The 25,119-nt window shown below is 35.6% G+C and overlaps 5 protein-coding genes across 5 annotated transcripts; 1 reads left to right on the top strand and 4 right to left on the bottom strand.

The window, feature by feature from the left end:
- The first annotated feature begins 1,333 nt into the window (after positions 1–1,333).
- Positions 1,334–2,568, top strand: LOC131618363 (uncharacterized). Its single transcript, XM_058889606.1, has 2 exons — positions 1,334–1,868; positions 1,950–2,568. The coding sequence occupies exons 1-2, from the start codon at positions 1,725–1,727 to the stop codon at positions 2,199–2,201; spliced, it is 396 nt and encodes a 131-aa protein (XP_058745589.1). The 5' UTR covers positions 1,334–1,724; the 3' UTR covers positions 2,202–2,568.
- On the bottom strand, positions 2,247–5,719 carry LOC131620042 (uncharacterized). The gene is made up of 5 exons (XM_058891067.1): positions 5,458–5,719; positions 3,741–5,367; positions 2,948–3,618; positions 2,391–2,464; positions 2,247–2,293 (listed from the first exon to the last, which is right to left on the bottom strand). Exons 1-5 carry the CDS (start codon positions 5,556–5,558, stop codon positions 2,247–2,249), a joined length of 2,520 nt encoding a protein of 839 aa, XP_058747050.1. The 5' UTR covers positions 5,559–5,719.
- A 1,904-nt stretch (positions 5,720–7,623) lies between these two features.
- LOC131618362 (BON1-associated protein 2-like) lies at positions 7,624–8,508 on the bottom strand. The gene has a single exon (XM_058889604.1). It carries the CDS (start codon positions 8,352–8,354, stop codon positions 7,791–7,793), a length of 564 nt encoding a protein of 187 aa, XP_058745587.1. The 5' UTR covers positions 8,355–8,508; the 3' UTR covers positions 7,624–7,790.
- Positions 8,509–11,720: 3,212 nt separating this feature from the next.
- On the bottom strand, positions 11,721–12,748 carry LOC131618361 (BON1-associated protein 2-like). Its single transcript, XM_058889603.1, has one exon. It carries the CDS (start codon positions 12,476–12,478, stop codon positions 11,942–11,944), a length of 537 nt encoding a protein of 178 aa, XP_058745586.1. The 5' UTR covers positions 12,479–12,748; the 3' UTR covers positions 11,721–11,941.
- Positions 12,749–13,823: 1,075 nt separating this feature from the next.
- LOC131618360 (uncharacterized) lies at positions 13,824–15,371 on the bottom strand. Its single transcript, XM_058889602.1, has 6 exons — positions 15,098–15,371; positions 14,803–14,994; positions 14,607–14,717; positions 14,430–14,511; positions 14,245–14,340; positions 13,824–14,159 (listed from the first exon to the last, which is right to left on the bottom strand). Exons 1-6 carry the CDS (start codon positions 15,256–15,258, stop codon positions 14,061–14,063), a joined length of 741 nt encoding a protein of 246 aa, XP_058745585.1. The 5' UTR covers positions 15,259–15,371; the 3' UTR covers positions 13,824–14,060.
- Between the last annotated feature and the right edge of the window lie 9,748 nt (positions 15,372–25,119).

Genomic DNA, 25,119 nt, shown 5'->3' with positions numbered 1-25,119 from the left:
ATCAGAGTAAATTAAAACATCTAACTAATTAGGATGCTACATTCAACTTCAACTAGCTCATACAATAGGATATGTAACACACATAAATAAAAATTACAACATAATTCACAATATATTCAAGTCTAAACTCCAATATTTTATTAGCAGCAGAAAAACATCAACCATAAATAATTTTACTTCTCAAACATGAATTATAACAACAATAATCATAAAGAATTTTCAAATATAAAAATTATCCAACAACTGAGGTATACATGTAGTTTCCTCCCAACATAAACAAAACAAGCGTCGACCCCTAGTGTTACATATCTAAGCAAACACTCACTCAACAAACGCATAAAGAAGGGCAACCTCTTCCGTTAACTTCCACGTCTTTATTCATGAGTATATGCATGTTACCCACGTGGAGGCAACATTCAAACAGAAGGGATGAGATTCACAATTATATAATGAAATGCATAATAATATGTAAGCATTTAAATATCTTAACCCAATTACCCATTCAACAATCCACACCCACACAATCCAACATAGTAATACATTATAGATACACACTCCATACCATTCAAACATTATAAAAATGATATATGCAATGCAACAAGACCAAGTGTATGACTTAATGTATGTGGTACCAAATATGAACTCTCATGTTCATCCGCTCCCGATCCCCACCATATATATCATGAAAACATTAATACTTGTGATGTCTATTTCATTTGAGAAATAGAGAGAATCTCCACTCAATTTGATGGTGCCATGATCACACTCAAAATTAGTGGTGGCAAACGGGCATGCCCGTCCCGCAAAAGCCTGCGAAAAAACAGGGCGGGGCGGTGCGGGCTTTTTTAAGAGTGCGGGTCTAAAACCTTGCCCCGCCCCGCAAAAAAGTGAGGGCGGGGCGAGGAAAGCCCGTGGGCATTCGGCTTTTTAGGCATAAAAATAGTAAAATTCTATAAAAAAACAAATGCCCGCAAAAACCCACAAAAAACGGGGCGGGGCGGGGCGGACACATTAAAGAGAGCGGGCCTAAAATCTTGCCTCGCCCCGCAAAAAAATGCGGGTAAAACGGGCTTTCCCCGCGGGCCGGGCCCGTTTTGCCACCCTACTCAAAATGATACTGCTATATTTTTCACGATTATTGATGGAATTTAAACTTTAATAAAGATTTGTGTTATTTGATTATCCCAATAAGTTGTGCTGTCGACACAAGAATTTGGCTTTCGGCAATAAATCGTGACCAGCTAACACCTTATTGGTTTTGACATACATCAAGTTAAAGCATGCTGGCCATGAAGACCAATAAAAAGTTTAGGCTTAAATGCACTTTTGACCCCCCTATTTTCATTATTTTTAACTTTTGAACCCCCTTTTACAAAACTCAGCCTTTCAGTCCCCAAACTTACTTACTTTTGGCAATTTTTGAGCCCCCCACCAGAATTGCATATGTGGAGTGTTTTAGTGATGACATGGAAGGGTGACCAAGCTGCCACGTAATATAAATCATTTAACCCAATATTTTTAATTATATTATTCCAATTTAATAAATGATGAAGTTTGTTAAATGGAATTTGTGTTTTTTGAACCCTAAAATTGAAACGAGTTCCTCTTCTTCCCTTCTGCTTCTTCCCTTCGTCTTCTTACCTTCGTCTTCTTCCCTTCTTCTTCATTCATTGTTCTTCAGTTAGGGTTGGAATCGCAGCAAAGCTCCTTCTTCTCGTTCGACCATGTCCCGTTGTTCTGTAGCAAGTAATCGCAGCAAAGCTTCCTTTGTCCACGGAGAATGCAGATGTGGTCTGGATGCACCCTTGATGACTTCGTGGACAGATGCTAACCCAGGACGCCGTTTTTATGGGTGTGGGATGTACAAGGTTAGTTTATACCAAACTTCATCAGCTTTTCCCTTTTTTCTTCTAAACATTGAAACTCATACCGTATACTCTCGTCTGTAGATCCAAGGGTCCAAACGATGCAACCATTTTGTTTGGTACGATGAAGAGATGGGAGCAAGAGCAAAGGATATGATTTCTACACTAAATCAGAGACTGAATAGTGCAAAGGTGACTATTGAAGAAGGGAAGAAAGTAGAAGAAGAGATGAATAAGCAGATTAAGGATTTGAAAATAAAGATCAAGAATTTGAAGATTTTGATTGTTATTATTCTTGTGTGCAGTGTTGGTAGCATTAGTATTAGGTTGTTGTAATCTGTATGTTGCAAGACTATTGTAATGTGTCTGCAAGTTTGAATGTTAGATGTTATTTGTTAAGTCAATACCAAATTGGTGGTCAATACCATCTGTTATGCAATCTCAATGTTATATGTTATCTGTTAAATCAATATCAATGTTATCTGTTTATCATTGTTATCAGTCCATACCAAATATTGAACATACTTTGAACAAAATCTTCTTCATGTAATCTGTACTTTTGAACAAAATCTGGACCTGTAATATGTACATATCTGGACCTGTAATATGTACATATTTGGACCTGTAATATTACCATAATTGGACCTGTACAAAATGTAATCCATAGTTAACCATCACACTTCTACTAGTTTACCATAATTGGACTTGTACAAAATCTGTACATAATTGGACCTGTAATCCCTAGTTAACCATCACACTTCTACTAGTTAACCATAACTGTACAAAATCTATACATAATACCAAATGACAGAATTGCAATAATACCATTTGACAGTAATTGAAATATATACATAATACCATTTGACAGTAATTGAAATATATACCATATGACAGAATTGCAACTTCATTTAATTGGCATAATACTAGGTTATCCAAAATAGTAGGTTGTTCATTACAAGTACACCATAATACCAAATTCATGACAGAAGTAGGTTATCCAAAATACTAGATTACACCATAGATTAACACATAGATTAAGATATATATTTACTAACTTAAATACATGTGATAGAATGGTGTACCTGTAATATTCAGAAACATAGTCTTCAGGTTTTTTCTTGTTTTGCCAAATACATGTGATAGAATGGCTACAAGGGATGCCAGTTAAATCCCATTTCCTACATGCACAAGTCTCTTGCTTGAGGTTAACAACATATGTATCAATTCCATTAGTGACACCATATATGGCCATGTCATCATCACCATGCCATGTGGGAGTCCAATGTGCTGCATTCCTCTTGTTTTTTTCTAGCACCATTTGTATTCTAGGACATATATCACCACTGTAGGTATTCACTAGCTCTTTCATCTTAGCTATCCTCTTAGTGATGTAATGCTTAATCCCCTCTAATAGAGTGATTATTGGCTTATCCCTATATTCTAAAATAGCCCTATTAAAAGCTTCACACATGTTATTTACCTGGAGGTCACATTTGGAATAGGTTTTGAAGTGGGACCGACTCCAATAAGTTGCAGGGACATCCACCATCTCCTTCCATGCAGTTTCTTTCATGCCTTTCATCTTTAACATTGCCCTTTCCCATGATGGTACAGTTGTAGCTCTTGCTGCACTCCACATAACCTCTTTGAATTCAAGACCAGGATTCTTCTTCTTCCAATTCCCATATAGATGCTTCACACATATGCGTTGCTCAACATGAGCACTCACACTTTGAATTGCTGGTATTAATCCCTGCCATATAATGAAAACAAGTTTGAATGATAAGTAATCTCAACATATACATGTTTGAATGATAAGTAATCTCAACACATCAAGATTCAAAAAATGGTAAATAATTACAAGTTTGAATGTACCTTTTGTTGGTCTGAGATAAAAGCATATGCTCTTTGGTTTATAGCTTCCAAGTCTTCCAATAGAAGTTTGATGAACCAATCCCAAGAATCTCTTGTCTCAGCCTCCACCACAGCATATGCAATAGGCATAATCTTATTATTTCCATCTCTCCCAACTGCTGCCATCAACTGACCTCCAAAATCACCTTTCAAAAAACAAGCATCCAACCCTATTAATGGCCTACAGAATTTTGCAAACCCATACTTGCAAGCCTCTAGACATACATAGATTCTTTCAAAAACAGGGCCTTCATTTGAGTCTGCACACCTAATCACAACAGTACTGTTAGGGTTGGATTTCAACAATTCTTGGGCATACCTCCTCAAATGTTGAAATTGTTCCATACCAGCCCCTTGCAACATATCCATGGCCCTCCTTTTAGCCCTATAAGCCTGATCATGTGATAACTTTACTCCCCATCTATCAAGAGCTTGGGCAACCAATCCTGCTGGTTTCATGTCAGGGTTGTGCCTCAGAATGTGGCCAAACTTCTTAGCCAACCAGTTAGTCTTTGCTTGTCTATTATAAGGAGTCCTAGCACAATTATGTTCATCTATTAAACTCACCACTTGCCAATACTGATTCCCCACCCTCTTACTAACTCTCATGTGAAAATTGCATCCTTCCATACATTTAATCACCATTCTCTTTGCCTCATTCTTCTTTATGACAACATTTTTGTTGTTCTCCATACCATAGTCTTTGACAGCATCCTTCACCATTTCTTTGTTACTGAACACCATACCAAGCTCAAACTTTGATGACTCACCTCTTTTATAAGAAGGAAACTTTTCAAGTTCCTCATCATCACCACTACCATTAGGAGTATGCAGCACATCAGAATCATCATCCTCATCACTTTTTCTAGCCTTATCATGATCCTCATCACATTGCATCACTGATGTCCAATCCAAATCCTCAGTTTCTTCCACATAGTCATCACTGCATTCTAAGTCTTCATCAGATAAACTGCCTATCTCAGTATCAGCCACATAGTCTTCATCTTCTTCATCATCTTCTATTCCAACATCAACATGTTCAGTCTCAACATGTTCAGTCTCAACATGTTCAGTCTCAACATGTTCAGTATCCACATCTCCTATGTCAGCTTCATTCACATCCATTTCATTGTCACTTGCAACAACATTCTTATTCTTAGGCATATCAGCATCCTTTACAACTTCAACATCACTATCAACCTCATCCTCAGCACAATTTGGGCCACCATCATCATCATAATGATCTACTATGTCTTCATCCCCTAACACTTCTACTGTATGCTCAACATAAATATCCACCAAGTCAAATCCTTTTAAGTCCTCAATTAACTTAAGAACATCACCATCACAGTTAAGAGGTCTAAGACCACGACTAAAACTATACTTAGGGTTCCAATACCACATGCATTTGATATTCCTATATCCCTCTTTTCTGATCAATTTTTCAAACTGCATATATGACATGTAATCTGTATCCCACAGCCAATCCATCTCAGACACTAATCCATTAACATACCATTTAACAGGATGATCTACTAACTCTCCCATATGATGAATTCTAAGCTTAATGGTTTGACTCTGAACTGGTCTGAAAGGACAATGCTAACAATCAGTCTATAACAAACAGACAATAGAAGAAGATTAAATTAGGGCAAAATAGATGGGAATCGTGACTAACCTCGAACAAAATCTGACATCTTCTTTGTTCTTCGATGAAAGAGGAATGGGTGGAATGTCGCCACTGTGGTTACCGGTCCCTGCGTCGTCGCTTTGTGCCATCTCTGCAACTGCCTTAGGTTTTGAAGGATACGAGTGTTTGAGTGTTCAGAGCGTTTGAAGGATATGTGAGAAGTAGGGTTCGAGAGGTAGGAGATGAAGTGGGTGGGTTTTCAGATAGATGAATTTGGGGTTGGTTCAACAATTTAGGGTTTTGTTTATTAACTTACCTTTTCAGCAAATGATTGGAATTAATGAATTTTCAGAAAAACTATTTTCAATTAAAAATAATAACATAAATGATTTATATTACGTGGCAGCTTGGTCACCCTTCCATGTCATCACTAAAACACTCCACATATGCAATTCTGGTGGGGGGCTCAAAAATTGCCAAAAGTAAGTAAGTTTGGGGACTGAAAGGCTGAGTTTTGTAAAAGGGGGTTCAAAAGTTAAAAATAATGAAAATAGGGGGGTCAAAAGTGCATTTAAGCCAAAAGTTTATTATTGATTAGTTGTTGCTTTAATAAAAATGCTACTAGTATGTCGGCAACAATTGTTGATTTTGATAAAATGCTTTGTTGGCAACAATTGTTAGATATATTATTGTTTTTTTTTATAGGTATAATAACAATGTTCATCTCAAGCTATTGGTTAAAATGGTTCTTCAAGTTTATAAAGTTAGAATAAAAAATAAAGGTAGGAAAACCGATCTTAACGCAAAAATTTGTCATGTATAGCATAAGTTAGAGAATTTTAAAATAGAAGGAATTAAAATATTTAGTTAGGATATATCGAGTAAAAAGCATTTTAAGATCTCTTATAACAACCCTAAGGATATTTTAAGATCTCTTATAACAACCCTAAGGATATTATTATTATTATTATTATTATTATTATTATTATTATTATTATTATTATTATTATTATTATTATTATTATTATTATTATTATTATTATTATTATTATTATTATTATTATTATTTATTCAACTATTCTATCAATTAATTTACCATTAATAAATAATATTACATTTATAATTAAATTAATATATCTAATATTTTTTTATAACCATGCAGAACCAAAGTTTTACTCTCCTTGCTTCTCAAATGACTCTCCTTGCTTTTCAAAGTATAGTTGTATCTAGGGGTTGCAAATGGGCGGTGGTCTGTCGGGTCGACCCGCGCATCCGTTAAAAATGACGGATTGAGTTTGGATTTTGAGTCCGTCGTCCATCAAAGTCCGTCTCGCCAAAATCCGTCCGCCTAAGTTCGCTCCGTCAAAGTTCGCCGTCCGCTAAAACTTGCCTCACCTATCCGTTAATCTCGTCTTGTCTTAAACCCATATTTTTTAGTTAATCCTAGTAATTCAAATTCTAGATGATTTTAGTTTATAAATTTATTTATATATACAATATTTTTTAGGTTAAATTTGTTCAAAAGATTCTTTATAAAAAATTGTTCTAAAAAATAACTGAAAATTTTAATTGAAAGGTAAAAAAAGACTATTAAACTATTAAAAAACTGAAAGAAAAATATATTTAAAAAACAGGAGGACAAGCCCGCCGCCCGACAACTTGACGGAGTGGACATGATTTTTATACTTATTTTAGTTGGCGAGCTTGTCTGCCCCGCTTATTTTTTAACGGGCTTAACGTGAGGCGAGACGGGCGGCCCATTTTACCACCCTTATATTTCTACAATTTGTATTGGAAAATGGCCAGCATGGCACTAGGTTTCTTCCTGAAGCAACTTTTCACTTCCCGAGTCAACGGTATCATAAGAATAAAATATATGAAGTATTTGTTTTTTTCTTTTTAAGTTAATATTTGTTTATTATTGAATTAATTTTAACTTTTATTGTTATAAAATAGTACTATTTTAACCTATATTATTTTAAAATTTAAGTTTAATTTAAATTAATATTTTAAATTAAAACAAAATTTAATATCAATAAAATACGAATATAGGAAATAACACTATAGGATCCAATATAAATTCTTTAATTTTGTATTATTAAAGTTTAAAATAAATAAATAATTTCAATATTATATGGCTTAATAAATCTTAAAATGAAATTCAAAAATAAGTTTTATCATTGAAGATGTTTTAAGGCAATATTCTGACAACTATGTAGTACTAATGTAGTTGAATTGTTGTTTGCTAAAGCAATGGTTGCAAGGCAATACTGATTATTGTGACACACATGATACTTTAATTTATATTACGATTAAAATCAACTTCATCAATCTTTTACAAATATAAAAAAAATAAAAATAAAAATAAAAATAAAAAATATTTAAATAACAGTATTAGGGTAATTCGCCAAAATCGGAATACCAATAACAACAACACCATTAGAATTCTTGCCACCAAAATCTACTCCAGCTAAACTATCACCGCATTTCTTTCCACTCACCACGGCATCCTTTTCCGCCACCGTAACTGAAATTTTCTCCGGCACAACCACCCTCACACCAAAATGAATAACTCCATTTTTCCTCCCTTCCCAATCCCTCAATCTATAGCTCAAAACCCGCATACAATTCTCCGATTCATCGCCATCAAGAAAATCCGCAACCGCTATTCTCGCAACTCCAATAGGATGAACACCTTTGAATTTCTTGCTTTGCACCTCAAACGTGACTGACCTTGCATGCAACGGCATGTCCAACATAAACGTCTCATTCCCCGAAAGAAAACTCGAATTCTCTCCAACACCATTATTAGCTTTCACTGTTTTTGTTGTGTGACAATTTAGAGACTCACCTCGAACGACAACATACGCGTCCTCTGATCCATGAATGTTTTCCCCGGATATAACTGTGATTTCTAATGTGCGTGAGGTTGCATTTACACCCATAGTAGATCAAAGATTAATACTGTTATTTTGCACAAAAATATGAGTTAGTGTAAGAATGAATGAATGTTGTTATCTCTTTCAATTTTGTTGTGAGGTTGGTAGTAACAATTGTGTGAATATATATAATAAGGTGGAGTTTTGTTTGGGAAGGTGTTGAGAAAGAGGGAAAGAAAGAAAGAGTGTAATTTAATTTGTTTTTGTCATTTAAGAAATTAATGTTTGTTACTATTGGATTTTGACTTACGACTTTGACTCTATTCAATTCCGCGGTTGAATTCATACGTTTATAGCAGTTGTTTAAAATGCCGACCGTTTATATTGTATTTTCACGGAGATTGCGTGAGGCTGAGTAATGATGTTTCTTTGATATTGGTAATATATATTTGAAAATAAAATATTTATATTGTTTTTTATTACCATTCATGTTAGTGTTAAGATGAAAAATAAAATCCTATTTAATTCTATTCGGTAAAAATATTAGATAGCAGATGATCACACGTGGATTATCCATTTAAGTTCAATGTTTAATAAAATTAAATATTTTGTTTGAATAAATTAATATGTTATTTTGGGTTGTACTCTAGTTTTGATAGGGGTAATTTTATGATTCGTCAGAGGTTAAACATAAAGTTGAAGTCTGTTTACATGCTGATGTCGAAGTCTTGCATGTTGTAGTCGAAGTACGCTTAAGTATGCAACAGTCCAAACATACTATGTTATTAGCATATGACGAATTAGGTCAGTATGTTAGCTCAATTCTTTAAGTTAGCTTATTGATTAAGTTAGCACTTGTTGGTTATGTTAGCTTGGCGATTAGGTTAACTTGTAGTTTATAAATAGACTTCTCTCAGGTTATTGAAGGAGGGTTAAGAGTTAGTAGTTATTCACTTGTAATTTATGAACCCTATTATTGAAAAAGTGAATAGTAAAATTGTTTTAAATAATTTTATTATCTTTCTTATTCCTCTTCTCTCTCATTAGAAAACTGAATAAGCTTATTGTATTTGTTCAAGAAATCTTTCTTTCTTAGAGGATCACTTTGTTGGTGGTGCGTAATTAATCATAACAACTAATAAATTAATTAATCGTATATACTATAAATGTTTATTATGACAAACATTTATAAAAGAAATAAATAAAATTAATTTGGTATAAATTATAAATCATTTTTAAAAGTTTATTAAAATAATTTATAAAATGTCATATTTTATATTAATGAGTTTTTATAGTATTATCACAAATACTTATATTAAATAGATGTAATATTCTACCAATATGTGTCTAAAATCATATCAGTAAAATATTAATAACTGATACTAAGTACATACAAAAGTCAGAAATAAAGAACTTAAATTGTATACATTTTAAAATTTCTCGGAAATGAATACACTAAGTATGTCTACAAAATAAAAATACACAGCAGAAGAAAAGATCAAATACGTCTTCACATCATCCGATCATAAGCTCTTGATCCAAGCATTTAGCGAAACCTCAATTTTGCATAATACCTGAAAAATAATAAGACGAATGGGGCGAGATTACTAAATCTCAGTGAGTTCTCATATCTTATGGGTCCTCTCGACTCTACAAGGTACATGCATCATCTACGGATCCATCATCAATCCTAAGCTTTCCCCACTATCCAGTATTGGAAAACCTAACAACTCGTAGCTTTACGATTTAGTGTCCATTGACTACTCAATTGGATATTCTAATCACGTATCACATATTCATATATTAGGTACATGTTTCCTTTAGAATAGGTCTTCCGGGTTTACCTACCAGCCTTATGTCGGGAGCTACCCTCAAGGTCTGGTCTTCCGGAACAAAATGCACAAAATGACAATTTTTCACAGTGCAACTGATTGCTCACTGAACCAGAAGCAAAAATCACATATTTGAGTAGAGTGCAATCGATTGCACCACTATAGCAATCAATTGCTTACAGAACCAGAGCTAAAAATATCATTTTTCCTGTATTAGACCAGTTCCAAAGCATTTGATTCTCAATCCCAATTGACACAAACACGGTAGAAATATACTTAACACAATTTCATAGGTCACACAACATAGAAATTCAACATGCATGGTCATGTAATAAATGATCAAGTATATCCATGCTTCATACTAGCATGCAACACAAAATCAGCAAGTTCATACAAGAGAATACAATCAATTTTCAAGAACCTCAACCCTTAATCATGTAAACCCTAAACCTCTACCCAAGAATCTACCTAAGAACCCACCTGAAAAAAGGAATAGATGAAGGATATATGCTAAATTGTTGATGAGCTTGGTGAAGTTGGTGCATGCAAGGAGCTTGAACTCCCTCCTCCCTCCTTCCTGTCTTGCACCTCCCTCCTCCCTCTTGTTCTTGTTTTCTAATTTTTTTTCTAAGTGTGGGGAAGGAAATGGGAAAAATGAATGAGTTAGGGTGCACAAAGAGTTTATATAGTTCATAAGTGAAAAGACCAAACCACATTCCACTTAGTCTTTCATAAGACTAATCATGCTTGGTTTTACTAACTTCATTCTAATTACCTTCCTCTAATTACTAATCATCACAACCATGACTATTACTAATCATCACAACCATGACTAATTACCAACATCAGTATAATTAGTGGTGATTAAGTTTTAATGATGTAATGTTTTAAGCAGAGGCGGAGCCAAGGCCCAGCTAGCCCGGGCAGGCGCCCGGGCTCAACCTCTATTTTCTCTGTACTCTCCCAATTTATTGGTCGATTTTAAGATAAAATTAGGGGCAAAATTTGTAAAAATAGAGTGTGAAAATTAAAACAGATGAATAATCAATGGTGTAAAGTTTTTGCCCAGGTTGTATAATATTTCTGGCTCCGCCACTGGTTTTAAGAGATCTTTGTTGCAATTATTCCGAAAATATTATGCTTCCAAACTATGTTATAATAAGTGTACGTTGGTGATAACATGTCTTAGTTAAAATAATACAAAAGTTAACTTTGATAATTATTATTTTTAGAAAATATGAAAATTTTAATTACCCCTGTCAGCGAATTTTTTCAAAAGTATATAAAATTATTGAAATACTTATTTATTTTTTAAAATATATATCATTAATACAATTAATACAATCGATACATCTTGATTTTAATTTTTTAATAAATATTAAGTTATTTCAGAATTACATCTCCGAAATATTCCAATACCAAAATATTGACATACTTTAAAAATGCATCTTCGAAAACACCTTGATTATGAGGTGTGTTCGAACTCAAAGATGCATCTTCAAAGAGTATTTTAAAAGTTTCAAGGTGATTTTCACCACCACAAGGTATAATGAGAAATCTCCTATTTTTATTTTTTTTTCGTTTTTCTTTAATGGCAATAATGCCTGCCACTAATCAACCTATCCACTTTAGCACAAATATTTTAAAATATCAAATTTTAACCTCTTAAATTAATCTCAATTTAAAAAAAAATATTCCCAAATTGAATCTTGAATCTCTACAAATGGGCATAAAAATTACAATTTTAAAAAAAGACTTGCATTAAAATTGACTTCCTTTAAGAAACATACATAAAAATAAAATAATTTAAAATTAAAATCTTTAAATAATGTTAGGGTAGTTCCACCAAAACGGAATACCAACAACAACACCATTAGAATTCTTGCCACCATAATCCATTTCAGCTAAACTATCACCGCATTTCTTCCCACTCACCACGACCTCCTTCTCCGCCACCGTAACCAATCTTTTCTCCGGCACAACCACCTTCACCCCAAAATGAATAACTCCATTTTTTCTCCCTTCCCAATCCCTCAATCTATAGCTCAAAACTTGCATACAACTTTCCGATTCACCACCATCAAGAAAATCCGCAACCGCGATTCTTGCCACTCCAATAGGGTGAACACCTTTGAATTTCTTGCATTGCACTTCAAACGTGATTGACCTTGCATGCAATGGCATGTCCAACAAAAACTTCTCATTCCATGAAAGGAAACTAGAGTTGTTATCTTTCACAGTTTTTGTTGTGTAACAATCAAGAGACTCGCCTCGAACGACAACATATGCATCCTCTGATACCTGAATGTTTTCACCTGATATAACCGTGATTTCTAGTGTACGTGAAGTTAAACCCATAGTAGAAAATTTAACGTTGTTGTTTACGAAAAAAGATATATTGTTATGTATTGAGTTATGTTTTGGTTGGGTTTGTTGTGAAAGAATTGAGATGGTTATGTTGTTAGTTGTATGTGAATATATATAGTAAAGTGAGATTTTGAAATGGAAATTGGTGAGAAAGAGGGAGAGAAAGAAAGAGTGTAATTTGGTTGTAGTTTCATTGTATTTGAATGTTTTGTTTGAAAAAAAGTAACATGTGTTATTGTTAGATTTTGACTTCTGACTTTGACTTGGTCTTACTCTTTTGTAGCTGAGATACCGTGTTTGGTTGATATATTTGAGATCAAATGAAATTATATTGAAATGTCCATCGTTTATATTGTTTTTTCGCTGAGATTGTGTGCGGCTGACGTTGAGATTTATTTGATAATAAATTTGAAAGTAATATATTAATATTATGTTTTTTTTTTTCTTTCTGAAAAACCATATTAATATATATATGGTGCATCTAAATGTTTGTTGTAATGGTTACGTGAGCCTGAAGAATTTTCTACCAAAAGTACACATTACTTACTAAAATAATACAGTAGTGATCTTTTGAATGAATCCATCTCCATAATGTTAATATTGTTACGTGCATTTGAGTTAATGCCACAAGAAAATTAAACTTCCAAGAGATTTTCATGTTTGTTACGTGAAATCAATATAACAAATATATAAAATTATTATAACAAATATCAAGGTCAGGGTCAAGAAGACTTCTCCTCGTCCAAAAGCTTCGAATGTAATGATAGCTGATGTCTGGCGAGTATAGAAATTCAATTCGCTCAGTTTTTTTTGCGGATTTTTTTAAAACTATCTATTAGGACCATCCGAACTAATAATCAGACCAAAAAGTGTTCTGTTAGGCGTGTCTGCGGTAGAGGCTCCCATAACTCACTACAACACGCTGGGGCTTTAAAAGCGCTTTCTATGGGCTTTAAAAGCGCTGTGAAAGCCAGCGCTGGCGTAGGTAACAAAAGCGCTTCAGAAAGCGCTCTGGTAGGCCCCCCCTATAAGAGCGTTTTTCTGGAAAAAGCGCTCTGGTAGGCACCCCCTATAAGAGCGTTTTTCTGGAAAAAACGCTCCGGTAGGCCCCCCTATGAGAGCGCTTTCCTGGAAAAAGCGCTCTGGTAGCCCCCCTATAAGAGCGCTTTTCCAAAAGCGCTTTCGTATGTTGCGTTTTTTTTAATTTTTTATGCTTTTTTTATTATTCTTTGGCAGCGCTTTTACTAAGAAGCGCTTTTGTAGGTGGACCTTTAAGAGCGCTTTTTAAAAGCGCTGTCGTTGCTAAATGAGATATTTTAATGTGCAGCCTGTAATTTAATCCTCCCAGTCGACCTGTAATATTTTCGACCTGTAATATGTTTTCAACCTGTAATATTTTCGACCTGTAATATATTTTCGACGATATAATTTCAGCCATCAGTAAGACAATATATATATATATATATATATATATATATATATATATACTAATATAATACCATTATAATATCCAAAATTATATATATACATCATTACAACATCAATAATATTATAGTTCAAATCGACACAAATCCTACATGAAAAATTGCTTAATATAAAAGTGACACAAATCCTCTTTGATTTCTTCCAACTTAAGTCTCGGGTACCCAGCAGCACGGAATTCGTCAAGGTACTACAAAACAAAAACATAATATGAATGATATATTTAGTTAAATGTAATAAATTATATGAAATTATCTTAAGTTATAAATTCATACCGTGAGCGGAATCTCTAATGGATTCGCCTGAAGGATTTCTTTCATAAACCTCAAAACAAAGTATCCGCAATCTGAACTGTTTCGCTGTTGCGGACACTACATAGAAAAACAAATAAGATTTTATAGTTGTCTTGTTTTATCAAGTAGCATAAATATTATAAGCAAAATTGTGAAAAATAATGTACCTGCACTTTGATCCAAGTAATGTTGTTTGATTTAGTCCGGGATACCTGTGCGTCCCGTTGACTTCGGAACACTTGTATTGATCTAATTAACAAATATATAAATGCATATGTTTAGATCAATCCCACAAATAAGTAAATATATAAATATACACGAATATTTAGAACGATCCCACTTACAAATCAACGATTTCCTTCATAGCCGGATAATTGGTCCAGTCACCATTTACCGAATTCAGATAATACACGACTTCTCTTATAGGGTTGATAGCAAGCAACAACCAGTGTGCTCTATAAATTAAAACAATAGGTTATATGAAAATTTTGCTATACACAAAAGAAACAGAGATTAGATGAACCAAGAATGAGAACTAACCCTACTGGTCGGGTATTATACGCCCAAAGATGCAGACTTTCTGAATTGCCGGTGGACATGAATCTATCAACTAAGAGCTGTCTAACTGATTCCGGTTCCGAATCAATTGCCATTCCGCTGCAATGGGCGGAAGACACGAAACAGAATCTGTTAGACAATACAGTCCCGCGCAACACTCTGTCATACAACAACCTTAAATAAAAACATAATAAACATTAGATTATTTTCATTGAAATGTGTAAATAAATTATATTGTGGGACTAATTAAATAATATATCGGATGAGTGAATATTACCGGATGTATGAGTGCATATTACCGACGCCTAGTTGTTCATGCGTAAAAATCTCTTCCAAGTCATCAATTGCAATATGTGACTTGAATTCAATACCGAAGACACTTTCATCCATATTGATTTCACGTAAAGCACCATCCTTCAAATCGGACATATCAACCATTGTTGCGAGCGTCGTCCGGTATCGAGGCACAAAAGCACCGCCTTTTTTTGCCGCTATCTTCGGAGGACCAGTGGGTGGTACGCTACGAACTTGCTGCGTCACTTGTTGTGACTCCCGAGCGGATGCTTGAAAATCATATAAGTTAGGTAAAATATAAAATCATGCAGATTTAGATTCAGATTATATATTAACACTTTAAATGTACCTCTTTTAGTGATGCAACAGACTCCTCCTCCTGTAAAATCCCTTTACCCTTAATTGCGGGTTTTATAGGAGCAGTCTAAAATTAAAATGTAAAAAATAATTAATAAACGGTTTAGAATTGACATTCGAAAACTAAATGATTCATAATCGTTTTCAATATACCTCATCACTAATGGTAATGAGCTCCGAGGGCCATGCAACAAATGATCCTATTGCATCTCGCAGCAATGTCGTCTCTGAGACCATGTCAAGTACCGGTAGTATCGCATCATGATCTAATACAACATCCACCGATACTTTCAGGCGTCCATCCGGGAGCGGTCTATGGTGAAGTAAATCTCCCAAAGTGTTGTGCACTTTTCCCTTGCCAACTAGTCGATAATTCGGTGACGATAAGTATAGTTGGCAAGATGAAATGCCCTAAACCAATAGTAAATATAAAGTCATTATCATTAATAAAATAGAACAATTTGTAAGGAAAAAAATTTATAATTACCTCGGGAAATTTCCTTTGACAGTTGATACTAGCCTTATCACTAGTTTCTTTCACCGATGAAGTGTTGCACTTTTCTCTCATATACATATCTTTATCTCTTTGCAATTCAGAGACTTGTGCTTGCAATTCCTGCAACTTTTGCAACACTTCTTCATTGGTAAGATTTGATCTTCTCCTAGGACTCTTGTAAAAAGAGGTTGGAGTCACACCATGACCCTTACCCCTTACCTGACCGGGATACTCAGGAGCATCTAGTGCTCTACTAAGTACGCTCCCCTCACCGGTGGATACCGATTGCGACAAGGTCTCCTGTAATTCATTTACATTTCAATAATTATTAGTGGAGATAAAAAATCATTTATATATTAAAAAACATTTGATTTAATTAAAGACACAGCATTATACTTACACATTCAGTATAAACTCTCTGAACATCGGGATCGACAGCTTGATTCTTGCCCACACGAGCTTCCTTCCACAACACATGTACAGGAAGTGAAGTTTCCTCACTTTTAGTCTCCTCTAACTATGCATTGACACAAATGATAAAATCGTCAAATAAAACATGCACATTTAGACAATTAATTAAAACGTATTTCTATTTACTTACAATTTTATCCTCTAAGCGTGCATATCCCAAACGCCCTTTTTTGTATGGATACGCGGGTTTGGATGCTCTCGCACTATTCGTGGCACTCCTTTTCCGAAAATCTTCATCTCTTTGCTTTACAAACTCAGCCCAATCTTTTTCATCAATGAAGATCTCATACTTTTTTGGCCGTCCCGGTGTCTCTTCAAGAAAGTTTCCATCTTTATCCTTAAGATAGGTGTTTGTCAAAAAAGCTTTCCACCCTCTATATCTTTTGCCGGCCAAACTAAGTATGTAGCGTCTACGATCATCTGGTATCTCAAAAGTCCTCTGCAAAAAAACATACGCATAGTGTGTTAGTATAAGTAATTTAAGCAATTTATCGTCAAGATAATAACAACAATTAACCATATATGATATATACCTGAAGCTCGTCCCAAATCGCTTTTTTTTTCGCATCCAACTCTTCGCTTTTCAGATTCCATTTAGCTATGGAGACCGGAATATGCATACGAACAAGTATACCAATATAGCTTGTCAACTTTGCAGAATTAGGACCAATTGCTTGTTTATCAGAAATCCAATCCAAATGGTATACTAATCCTTGGTCTCTATGTCGAATGATTCCCTTCATAATGGTGATGCCTCATGCAACTTCTTTTGCTTCAGTATCAGGTGGAGCATTTGTATCTGGAGCATCTCTTTCTTGAGCATCTCTTTCTTGTGAGTTTTCTTGTGAGTTTTCAGGTGGAGCATCTCTATCCGGAGCCATTGAACCTGTATCAAACAAACTAAAGCACATTAGTACACTATTAATAAGCTAACAATCTATACAAGTCAAATGGAAGTCAAACCATGCATGTACAAGTAAATCGGAAACGAAATCGGTACAAATCAAAATAAGCGTCAAAAAAAGAAAGTTGTCGGAATTGAACGAAATTTACATGGCTATGGTAAAACGTCCCCACGGACTCAAAAATAAAGTCGGTTTTCCGAAATTCAGACCCTAAGCCCGACTTTTGATTACGGGCAGAAGCAAAACCGATAAAAAAACAGTCCCGAAATGTAAAGATAAGTGCATGAGCAGCTCCGGAATCGTCAAAATAGTATAGTTACATGTAAAGAAGTCAACAAACGGATACATGGTTCAAAAGTTATGTACAAAATGAGAATATGCACCAAAATTGAATAAGTACTATACTATTGAATAAAACAATCGGTACAAATTGAATAAAGCAAATTAGTCGGAATATGTATACTATTACCTTTATCACTAACGTCTCTTTCTTTTCTTGGTAGGATTGTGTTCTACGCGTCTCTTAACAACGCGGACGGTTGGATTGATCCAAATACCCTCATTATGATCATTTCTAGTACAAGATTCATTCTCATTTTGATCGTTTCTTGTACAAGATTCAATGCCAACACCAATATCACCTTGATGTTCAATGTTTTCATCAACTATTTTGTTAGATAAAAGCACTATAGACCATTTCGTACTTGTCGGATCATTGACATAGAACACTTGTTTAGCTTGAGAGGCTAGAATGAAAGGCTCATCTTTGTACCCTACCATATTGAGATCCACTTGCAAAAATCCTGACTTATCCATTCGTATGCCACTATTATTTTCAACCCACTTGCAACCAAATACAGGAATCTGAAACTTCGCGTAATCAAACACCAAAATGCGCTCGATAACCCCAAAATATGACAAATTTGCAAATTTCGGATTTAAGTCATTCGCACTTGATATGTGCATTGCTTCAGCTACCAAGGTAACACCACTATTTTGCATAGTACTTTTATCATCCTGTTCTTTGGTATAAAATGTGTATCCATTAATTGCGTATGCGCTATAAGAAAGCACAATTACACTTGGACCATAGGCTAAACATCTCAACCTTTCTGTTACTGAAGCAGGATCTGAACGATACTTTGAATAAATATGATCCCTAAACCACAGTATGAAACTTCGATTGTGCTCTCGTACTATCCAGTTCTCATTTCTATTTGGATTTAAATCTCGGAGAACAACCTTGTGCATTTCAACATACGGCTCAACCTCAATCTCATTGTGCAGAACATACAAGTGCGCTTGATCCCGTTCGACCATTGATATTGTCACAACTTTATTTCCAATTAGCCTTTTTCCTTCTTTTTTTCGACAATATGAGATTTGGGGAGTCCAATTGATTGAACATTTGACAGATATTCAGTACAAAACTCAACCGCTTCTTCAACAATGTATCGTTCGGCAATACAACCCTCCGGTCGACTTCTGTTTTTCACGTACCCTTTTAATATTTTCATATAACGTTCAGCAGGGTACATCCATCTCATATAAGCTGGTCCGCACAATTGTGTCTCTTTCACAAGATGAACGACTAGATGAACCATTATGTCAAAAAACGAGGGAGGAAAATACATTTCAAGATCACATAAAGTAACAACTATCTCTTTTTGCAATGTTGGTAAGATCGCGGGATCGACCACCTTACTGCAAATTGACCTGAAGAAGAAACACAGCTTAGTTATTGCGCTTCTTACTTTTTCTGGCAGAATAGAACGTATACCTATTGGTAAAAAGTGTTCCATTATAACATGGCAATCATGCGTCTTCAAACTCTTTAACTTGAGGTCTTTCATGGACACAAGTCTTCTAATATCTGAAGAGTAGCCTTCTGGAACTTTAACTTCACTGAGGAACTTACACAATGTTTTCTTCTCCTTTCTAGATAGAGTGTAAACAGCAGGTGGCAGATATGTTCGTTTTCCTTTCGTCACGGGTCCCAATTCAGTTCTCATTCCCATGTTTACCATGTCCTTCCTTATGTTGAGGCCATCCTTAGACTTTCCTTGTATATTGAGTAACGTACCTATGACGCTGTCAAATACATTTTTTTCAATATGCATAACATCCAGGAAATGTCTTACGTACAACGACTTCCAATATGGAAGTTCAAAAAAAATTGACTTCTTCTTCCACCCACCCTTGACAAGTGAATGTGCAAAAGGCTTGCCAAACTGAGTGCTCATATCTTTCACCTTTTCAAAAATTTGATCACCTGACAAAAAAGGTGGGGCTGTACGATGTTCGGCCTTTCCATTGAATGCTTTTCTCCACCCACGGTAGTGATGATTAGAATTTAAGAATCTACGATGGCCGAGAAAGACATTCTTCTGACAAAGCTCCAATCGTGTCGTATCGGTTTCGTCTTCACAAACAGGACACACCTTTTGACCTTTATTGCTGTACCCGGATAGATTTCCGTATGCTGGAAAATCATTAATTGTTCCAAACAGCATCGCCCTCAAGTTGAAACTTTCCTTCCTATACCCATCGTAAACCTCCACACCGTTCTCCCACAAAAACTTTAAATCTTCGATTAAGGGTGCCAAGTATACGTCTATGTCATTCCCTGGTTGTTTAGGCCCAGAAATTAGCATAGATAACATCATGTACTTACGCTTCATACATAGCCACGGAGGTAGGTTATAAATCATAAGAATCACAGGCCATGTGCTATGCAAGATACTTTGAATACCATGCGGGTTCATTCCATCAGTAGACAATGACAACCGAAGGTTTCTTGCTTCTTTTCCAAATTCAGGATAATCAGTATCAACTTTCGACCATTGTGGTGAGTCTGCCGGATGTCGCAACTTTCCATCAATAATTCTTTCATCTGCATGCCAAGTCAAGTGTCTTGAATCGGTCTCACTACGATACATGCGTCTAAATCTCGGAATTATAGGAAAATACCATAAGACTTTAGCAGGAGACAACTTTTTCTTATATCGAGGGGCACCACATTTAGGACACTCATTCAACGCTGCATACTCGTTTCGAAACAAAACGCAATCGTTTGGACATGCATGTATCTTATCATAGCTCATGCCAATAGAGGACAACATCTTTTTGGCCTCATACGTTCGATTGGGAAGAACATTATCATCTGGTAGCATATCTTTCATAAGGGCTAATAACTCTGTGAAACTTTTATCCGACCATCCATTGTCCGTCTTTAAGTTGTACAACTTTAACACCGCAGACAATCTTGTGAATTTGTACAACCCTCATACAACGGTTTCTCTGCATCGCTTACCAACCTCTCAAACATTTTGGGACAATCCGCAAGATCTTCTTCAAGCGCTTCTGCAATCTCTTCGACTCGATCGCAATCGTATGTGTCTGTGCTATCTTCGTTTGAAGCATACTTCCTATTATAACTCGACTCAGCATTCCCGTTACTTTTCTCACCATGCATTGTCCAACATGTATAACTTCTATCAATTCCAAACCGTAGTAAATGGGATGCCAACTTATTCCCGTCAACCTTACCCCCATAACAGCAACCCAGGCAAGGACACGGCATTCGAAGCGGGTCTTCGGAGTGCGCAACCGCAAACTCAACGAATTCCCATACCCCTTTCTCGTACTCTTTCGACAATCGGTTTGAATTCATCCATGTCTTATCCATGTCTTAATTAAGCTAAACAAATGCTTCTTGGTTTCTCTATCAGGTACTAAGGAATTCTGTCAAGATAATAAATAGCTATCATCATAATAGAATACCTAATCAGAATACCTAATCAGAATACCCGATTTCTTAAAGAAGACATTACCTTATTTCAAGGTAATATAAGTCCACAAACCAAAAAACTGGTTGAGAGACACTAAATTGATATTAAATAGAACCATAAACAATAAACTATAAGCAGAAAATAACAAACTATAAGCAAGAAGAAAGGGATAGTAACCTGAGTTAGACTTTATGTGGGAGATGGGTAGGTTTGAATCGGCGTTGTACAAGTAGAAACCAGAGACTTCAAAGTAACTGTAAAATTAAACACACACATACGATGCAGTTAAATACAAATATCATAAAAGTGAAGGAACTATATGCAAACTGTAGCACAAACTACAATGATTAAGAATAGATTAATATTATTTTGACATACATTTTTATATTAGCAAAAGAATAACTAATTACCTTTAGAGAAATTCAAAAACTTCTGGAACCACACACCGTAAGCTAATCTGAAGTCTCTAGTGATATTCTTTTAAAAAATCTTTAATATCCCCTGAAAAATAATCATAACCCAGATGTTATAGAAATTCTAGATACATAGTACCGCAAAGTAAATCAAAGTTTAACAACTACTTAGAAACCGGGGCAGCAACTACGCATGTCAAAACAACGTCGTGAAAACGACCACAAATCATAGTCGAGTCATACAAATGGAGAAATCAAGGTGGAGCAATTATATCTCATGAGAAAACAACAATTTAGCATGTATTTTCATAACGGGGCAGCATTGATGTCTAACAAAATAAAGAGGAAAATACACTCAACTCCCTTTAGATTTAGCTAAATAACACAAACATCTTCTTTAACTTTCAAAATATAATAACCGTCCCCTATCGTGATATCGTGTTATTTAGAGAAATCGGAAGAATTAACTTATGTGAGTGATGGGGAGTTGAGCCTGTATCCAGAAGAAGAAGCAAGCAATAGAAGCAGAGTGAAGGAACTGACTTACAATCAAAGGAGAGTGGGATTTGATTTGGATATAATGGCAAAGATATATCAGGCTATGATTATTTGTTGATAAGATATATTAGACTTGTCAAACATTGTACATGGTAAACTATACCATTATGATGAATCATAAGCCAAAGATACATAGAAAAACTATTTGCTTGCTATCATACTTTTAGAGTAAACTATACCATTATCACTTCAGGATCAAATAAGATAGCAACACAAAAACAAATTTCTACATTACAGAAATTATGAACAGAAGCAGAACCAGAAACTATTTGCTTGATATCATACTTTTAGAGTAAACTATACCATTATCTCTCATAAATGTTTCAAAGTATTCTCACAATTTGCTCTTAAAATAGTGGGAAGACTTTACCTGAACAGAAGCAGAACTGGACTTTGATTTTGACCAAGAAAAACCCTAAAATCCCACAAGACTTTGATTCTGAGAGAAGCAGCAAGAAGACGACGACGGTGGCTAGTTGAGACGACGACGGGGGGACGTAGGAGGGGCTGAGACCACGGCGGAGGGAGTGAGAGCGAGGAAGCAGAGAGTATACGTGAGCGAGGAAGAAGAAGATGTACGGAGGAGTTTTGGGTTTCTGAATAAAATAGCGTGTTTTAGTTTTATGAAAATTTTAAAAAGGGCTACCAGAGTGCTTTTCAGAAGCGCTTTCATATGCCCCTTTATACCAGCGCTTTATTACTAAAAGCGCTTTCGTACCCACCCCCTATAAGAGCGCTTTCAAAAGCGCTTTCATACCCACCCCCTATAAGAGCGCTTTTAGAAAGCGCTTTCATACCCACCCCCTCTAAGAGCGCTTTTAGAAAGCGCTTTCATTACCCCCCTATAAGAGCGCTTTTCTAGCGTGATTTTTAATTTTGTTTTTAGCCAAACCTACCAGAGCGCTTTTGGGAAAAAGCGCTTTCGTAGGTGTGCTGTTAAAAGCCAAATTTGGCGTAGTGACTAAAGGAGTGTTCGCGATTTCAACCAAAGTAGTAACTGCTCGGATCTCTTTCCTTAATTGCCACATAACGTCCTTGTTTTTCATCACATCTCCACGATAAAGAAAAAAGAGCATCAAGAGAAGTTAAAGAAATAAGGCCCTAACGTCACCCACATAAGATTATTTTTCTCCCCCTTGATTTGGCATCCATTAGCCAGCGGGCCTAAATACACTTCTTTGGCCAATTTCTCGAAACACCACCAACACAACTAAGCTTCTTGTAGAAAGCCACCAATTGACTTTCCAAGATCAATTTCCAAGGACAAGTCATCTTCCTTGTAAGTATATGAATCAGTCTCTGTCACGTAGTGGCTTTAAGTCCAATACTTATGGAAGATATCCTAATGAGCAGAGTGAGAATCGGGGTCAAAACGACAGATCTTTGTGTGCGCTTCCTCTGTCAAAGAAGTAGTTAGGAAAAAACGATCGTCTAAATATATTAATTATTTAAATGAGTCTAATTTTTTCTTATAATTAGGACCTAAGGGAGTACCATTTAACATATTCTCTTCCAATAAATTACGTGTGGTAGGCGCATTGGTTAGGATATCAGTCTTTACATGCTGCATTTCCTGATGTCTTCAGTTGCGCGATCGATACTAGAATCAACATCGACTATGCTGGAGTTTGAGAAAATCGTTTCTCGACATGGAACTTAGACGGAATCATTGATAACATAACTGGAAACATTCGTGCAGTGTGGGAGGAGTTCAAAACTCTCCTTAATGGAACAATTTTCAATCGATTGGAAGCAGACAATTTTGTTAGAAAATTAAGCGATGACGGAATATTCTCTGCTAGCTCCTATTTTTTGGCATTTTAGTAAGGCTGATGCAGTAAATTTGGACAATAATACAGTGGTTGCCATCACCCATATTCCATCGAATATCTCCTTATTCGGGTGGAGGCTCATCCTCATTAGATTTCCAACCAAGGATCAACTATGCAGAATGGGAGTTATTATGAACAGTCTATGCGCGTTTGGCAGTGTCAAGGAGGAAACCGTGATGCATTTGTTCGATGGGTGCGTAATTTTTGACATAGTTTGGAGGAATATATTTAGCTGGATGGTGTTGCACCCCAAAATTTGCCCTATTTATTTGAGATATAAGTTATGGATGGAGTTTATATCGTCGTTCAAAAATGGAAGAAAAATAATAAAGAGTTTTTGGGTTTCAGGAAAATATGGCGTGAAATTCGATTTATACAGTGAAAATACAAAGAAATTTGTAAGTCTTGTCTGGAAGGTTCTATGAGCTTGGTTCCCGTGTTGCCCGTACTGTTTCGATGTTCTCTACAACTTTCGTGTTTGGCTCATAAACCAATTCTTTGAGGAAGGCCGTCGAATTTGGGGTTTACGAGTAGTCAATGGTGCTGAACCGCATGTTTTCGGACACTAAAAATTCATATCTGACAATCCGCTCGTCCGATTCCCTCGAGATTTTAACTGTAGCTCCGTGCTATTATCCTCGACATTTCATATGTTTGGACCGTTGACCAATTATGCACCGAAAATACCCAGCATTTTGAAGAGCGTCGTGATGATTCAGTGAAAAGTGTGTTTTCGGGTATGTCGCGGCGAGTTTGAAAATTCATAACTTCTTCGATTTTTATCGTAAGAGGTCCATTCTGGTGGCATTCTCTTGGAAATTCCGTTAGCTTCGATTCTTCGTCACACGTGCTCAGTCAGATTTCGAACCGAAGGATGAGTTTTATCGAGTTCTTTGAGCGGTACTCACAAAATTCTGCACAGTCTCGCCAGATGAATCGGCGTTTCTCGTCATTCAAACACGCGTAATTTCTTCATCGCTTATCGGATCGAGACGATTCTCACGGCTACGAGTCACAAATTTAGTCATCTTCGATTCGATATTGGTCCTATTTCTGAATTTCGCACCGAGCCACCTTTTCCCGAAAACGAGTAAAAAAGGAGATAATTAAAGTCGTTTTGGACATTTCACCACTCACACTATATAAACCATTTTCCCTCTTTTTCTCTCATAACTTCGATAA

Source organism: Vicia villosa, linkage group LG7 (assembly GCF_029867415.1).
Source record: "Vicia villosa cultivar HV-30 ecotype Madison, WI linkage group LG7, Vvil1.0, whole genome shotgun sequence".
Classification (NCBI taxonomy): domain Eukaryota; kingdom Viridiplantae; phylum Streptophyta; class Magnoliopsida; order Fabales; family Fabaceae; genus Vicia; species Vicia villosa.
This window is presented reverse-complemented; position numbering and strand designations above follow the sequence as displayed.

Excerpts from the sequence above, each read along its gene's own strand:
- LOC131618363 (XM_058889606.1), top strand. The coding sequence starts at position 1,725 with ATGTCCCGTTGTTCTGTAGCAAGTAATCGCAGCAAAGCTTCCTTTGTC. Across the intron at positions 1,869-1,949 it reads ATGGGTGTGGGATGTACAAG|ATCCAAGGGTCCAAACGATG; the intron begins GTTAGTTTATAC and ends TCTCGTCTGTAG.
- LOC131620042 (XM_058891067.1), bottom strand. The coding sequence starts at position 5,558 with ATGGCACAAAGCGACGACGCAGGGACCGGTAACCACAGTGGCGACATT. Across the intron at positions 5,368-5,457 it reads GATGTCAGATTTTGTTCGAG|ACCAGTTCAGAGTCAAACCA; the intron begins GTTAGTCACGAT and ends TTGTCCTTTCAG. Across the intron at positions 3,619-3,740 it reads TTATCTCAGACCAACAAAAG|GGATTAATACCAGCAATTCA; the intron begins GTACATTCAAAC and ends ATTATATGGCAG.
- LOC131618362 (XM_058889604.1), bottom strand. The coding sequence starts at position 8,354 with ATGGGTGTAAATGCAACCTCACGCACATTAGAAATCACAGTTATATCC.
- LOC131618361 (XM_058889603.1), bottom strand. The coding sequence starts at position 12,478 with ATGGGTTTAACTTCACGTACACTAGAAATCACGGTTATATCAGGTGAA.
- LOC131618360 (XM_058889602.1), bottom strand. The coding sequence starts at position 15,258 with ATGGTTGATATGTCCGATTTGAAGGATGGTGCTTTACGTGAAATCAAT. Across the intron at positions 14,995-15,097 it reads AATATGCACTCATACATCCG|GTTGTTGTATGACAGAGTGT; the intron begins GTAATATTCACT and ends TTTTTATTTAAG. Across the intron at positions 14,718-14,802 it reads TATAATACCCGACCAGTAGG|AGCACACTGGTTGTTGCTTG; the intron begins GTTAGTTCTCAT and ends TTTAATTTATAG.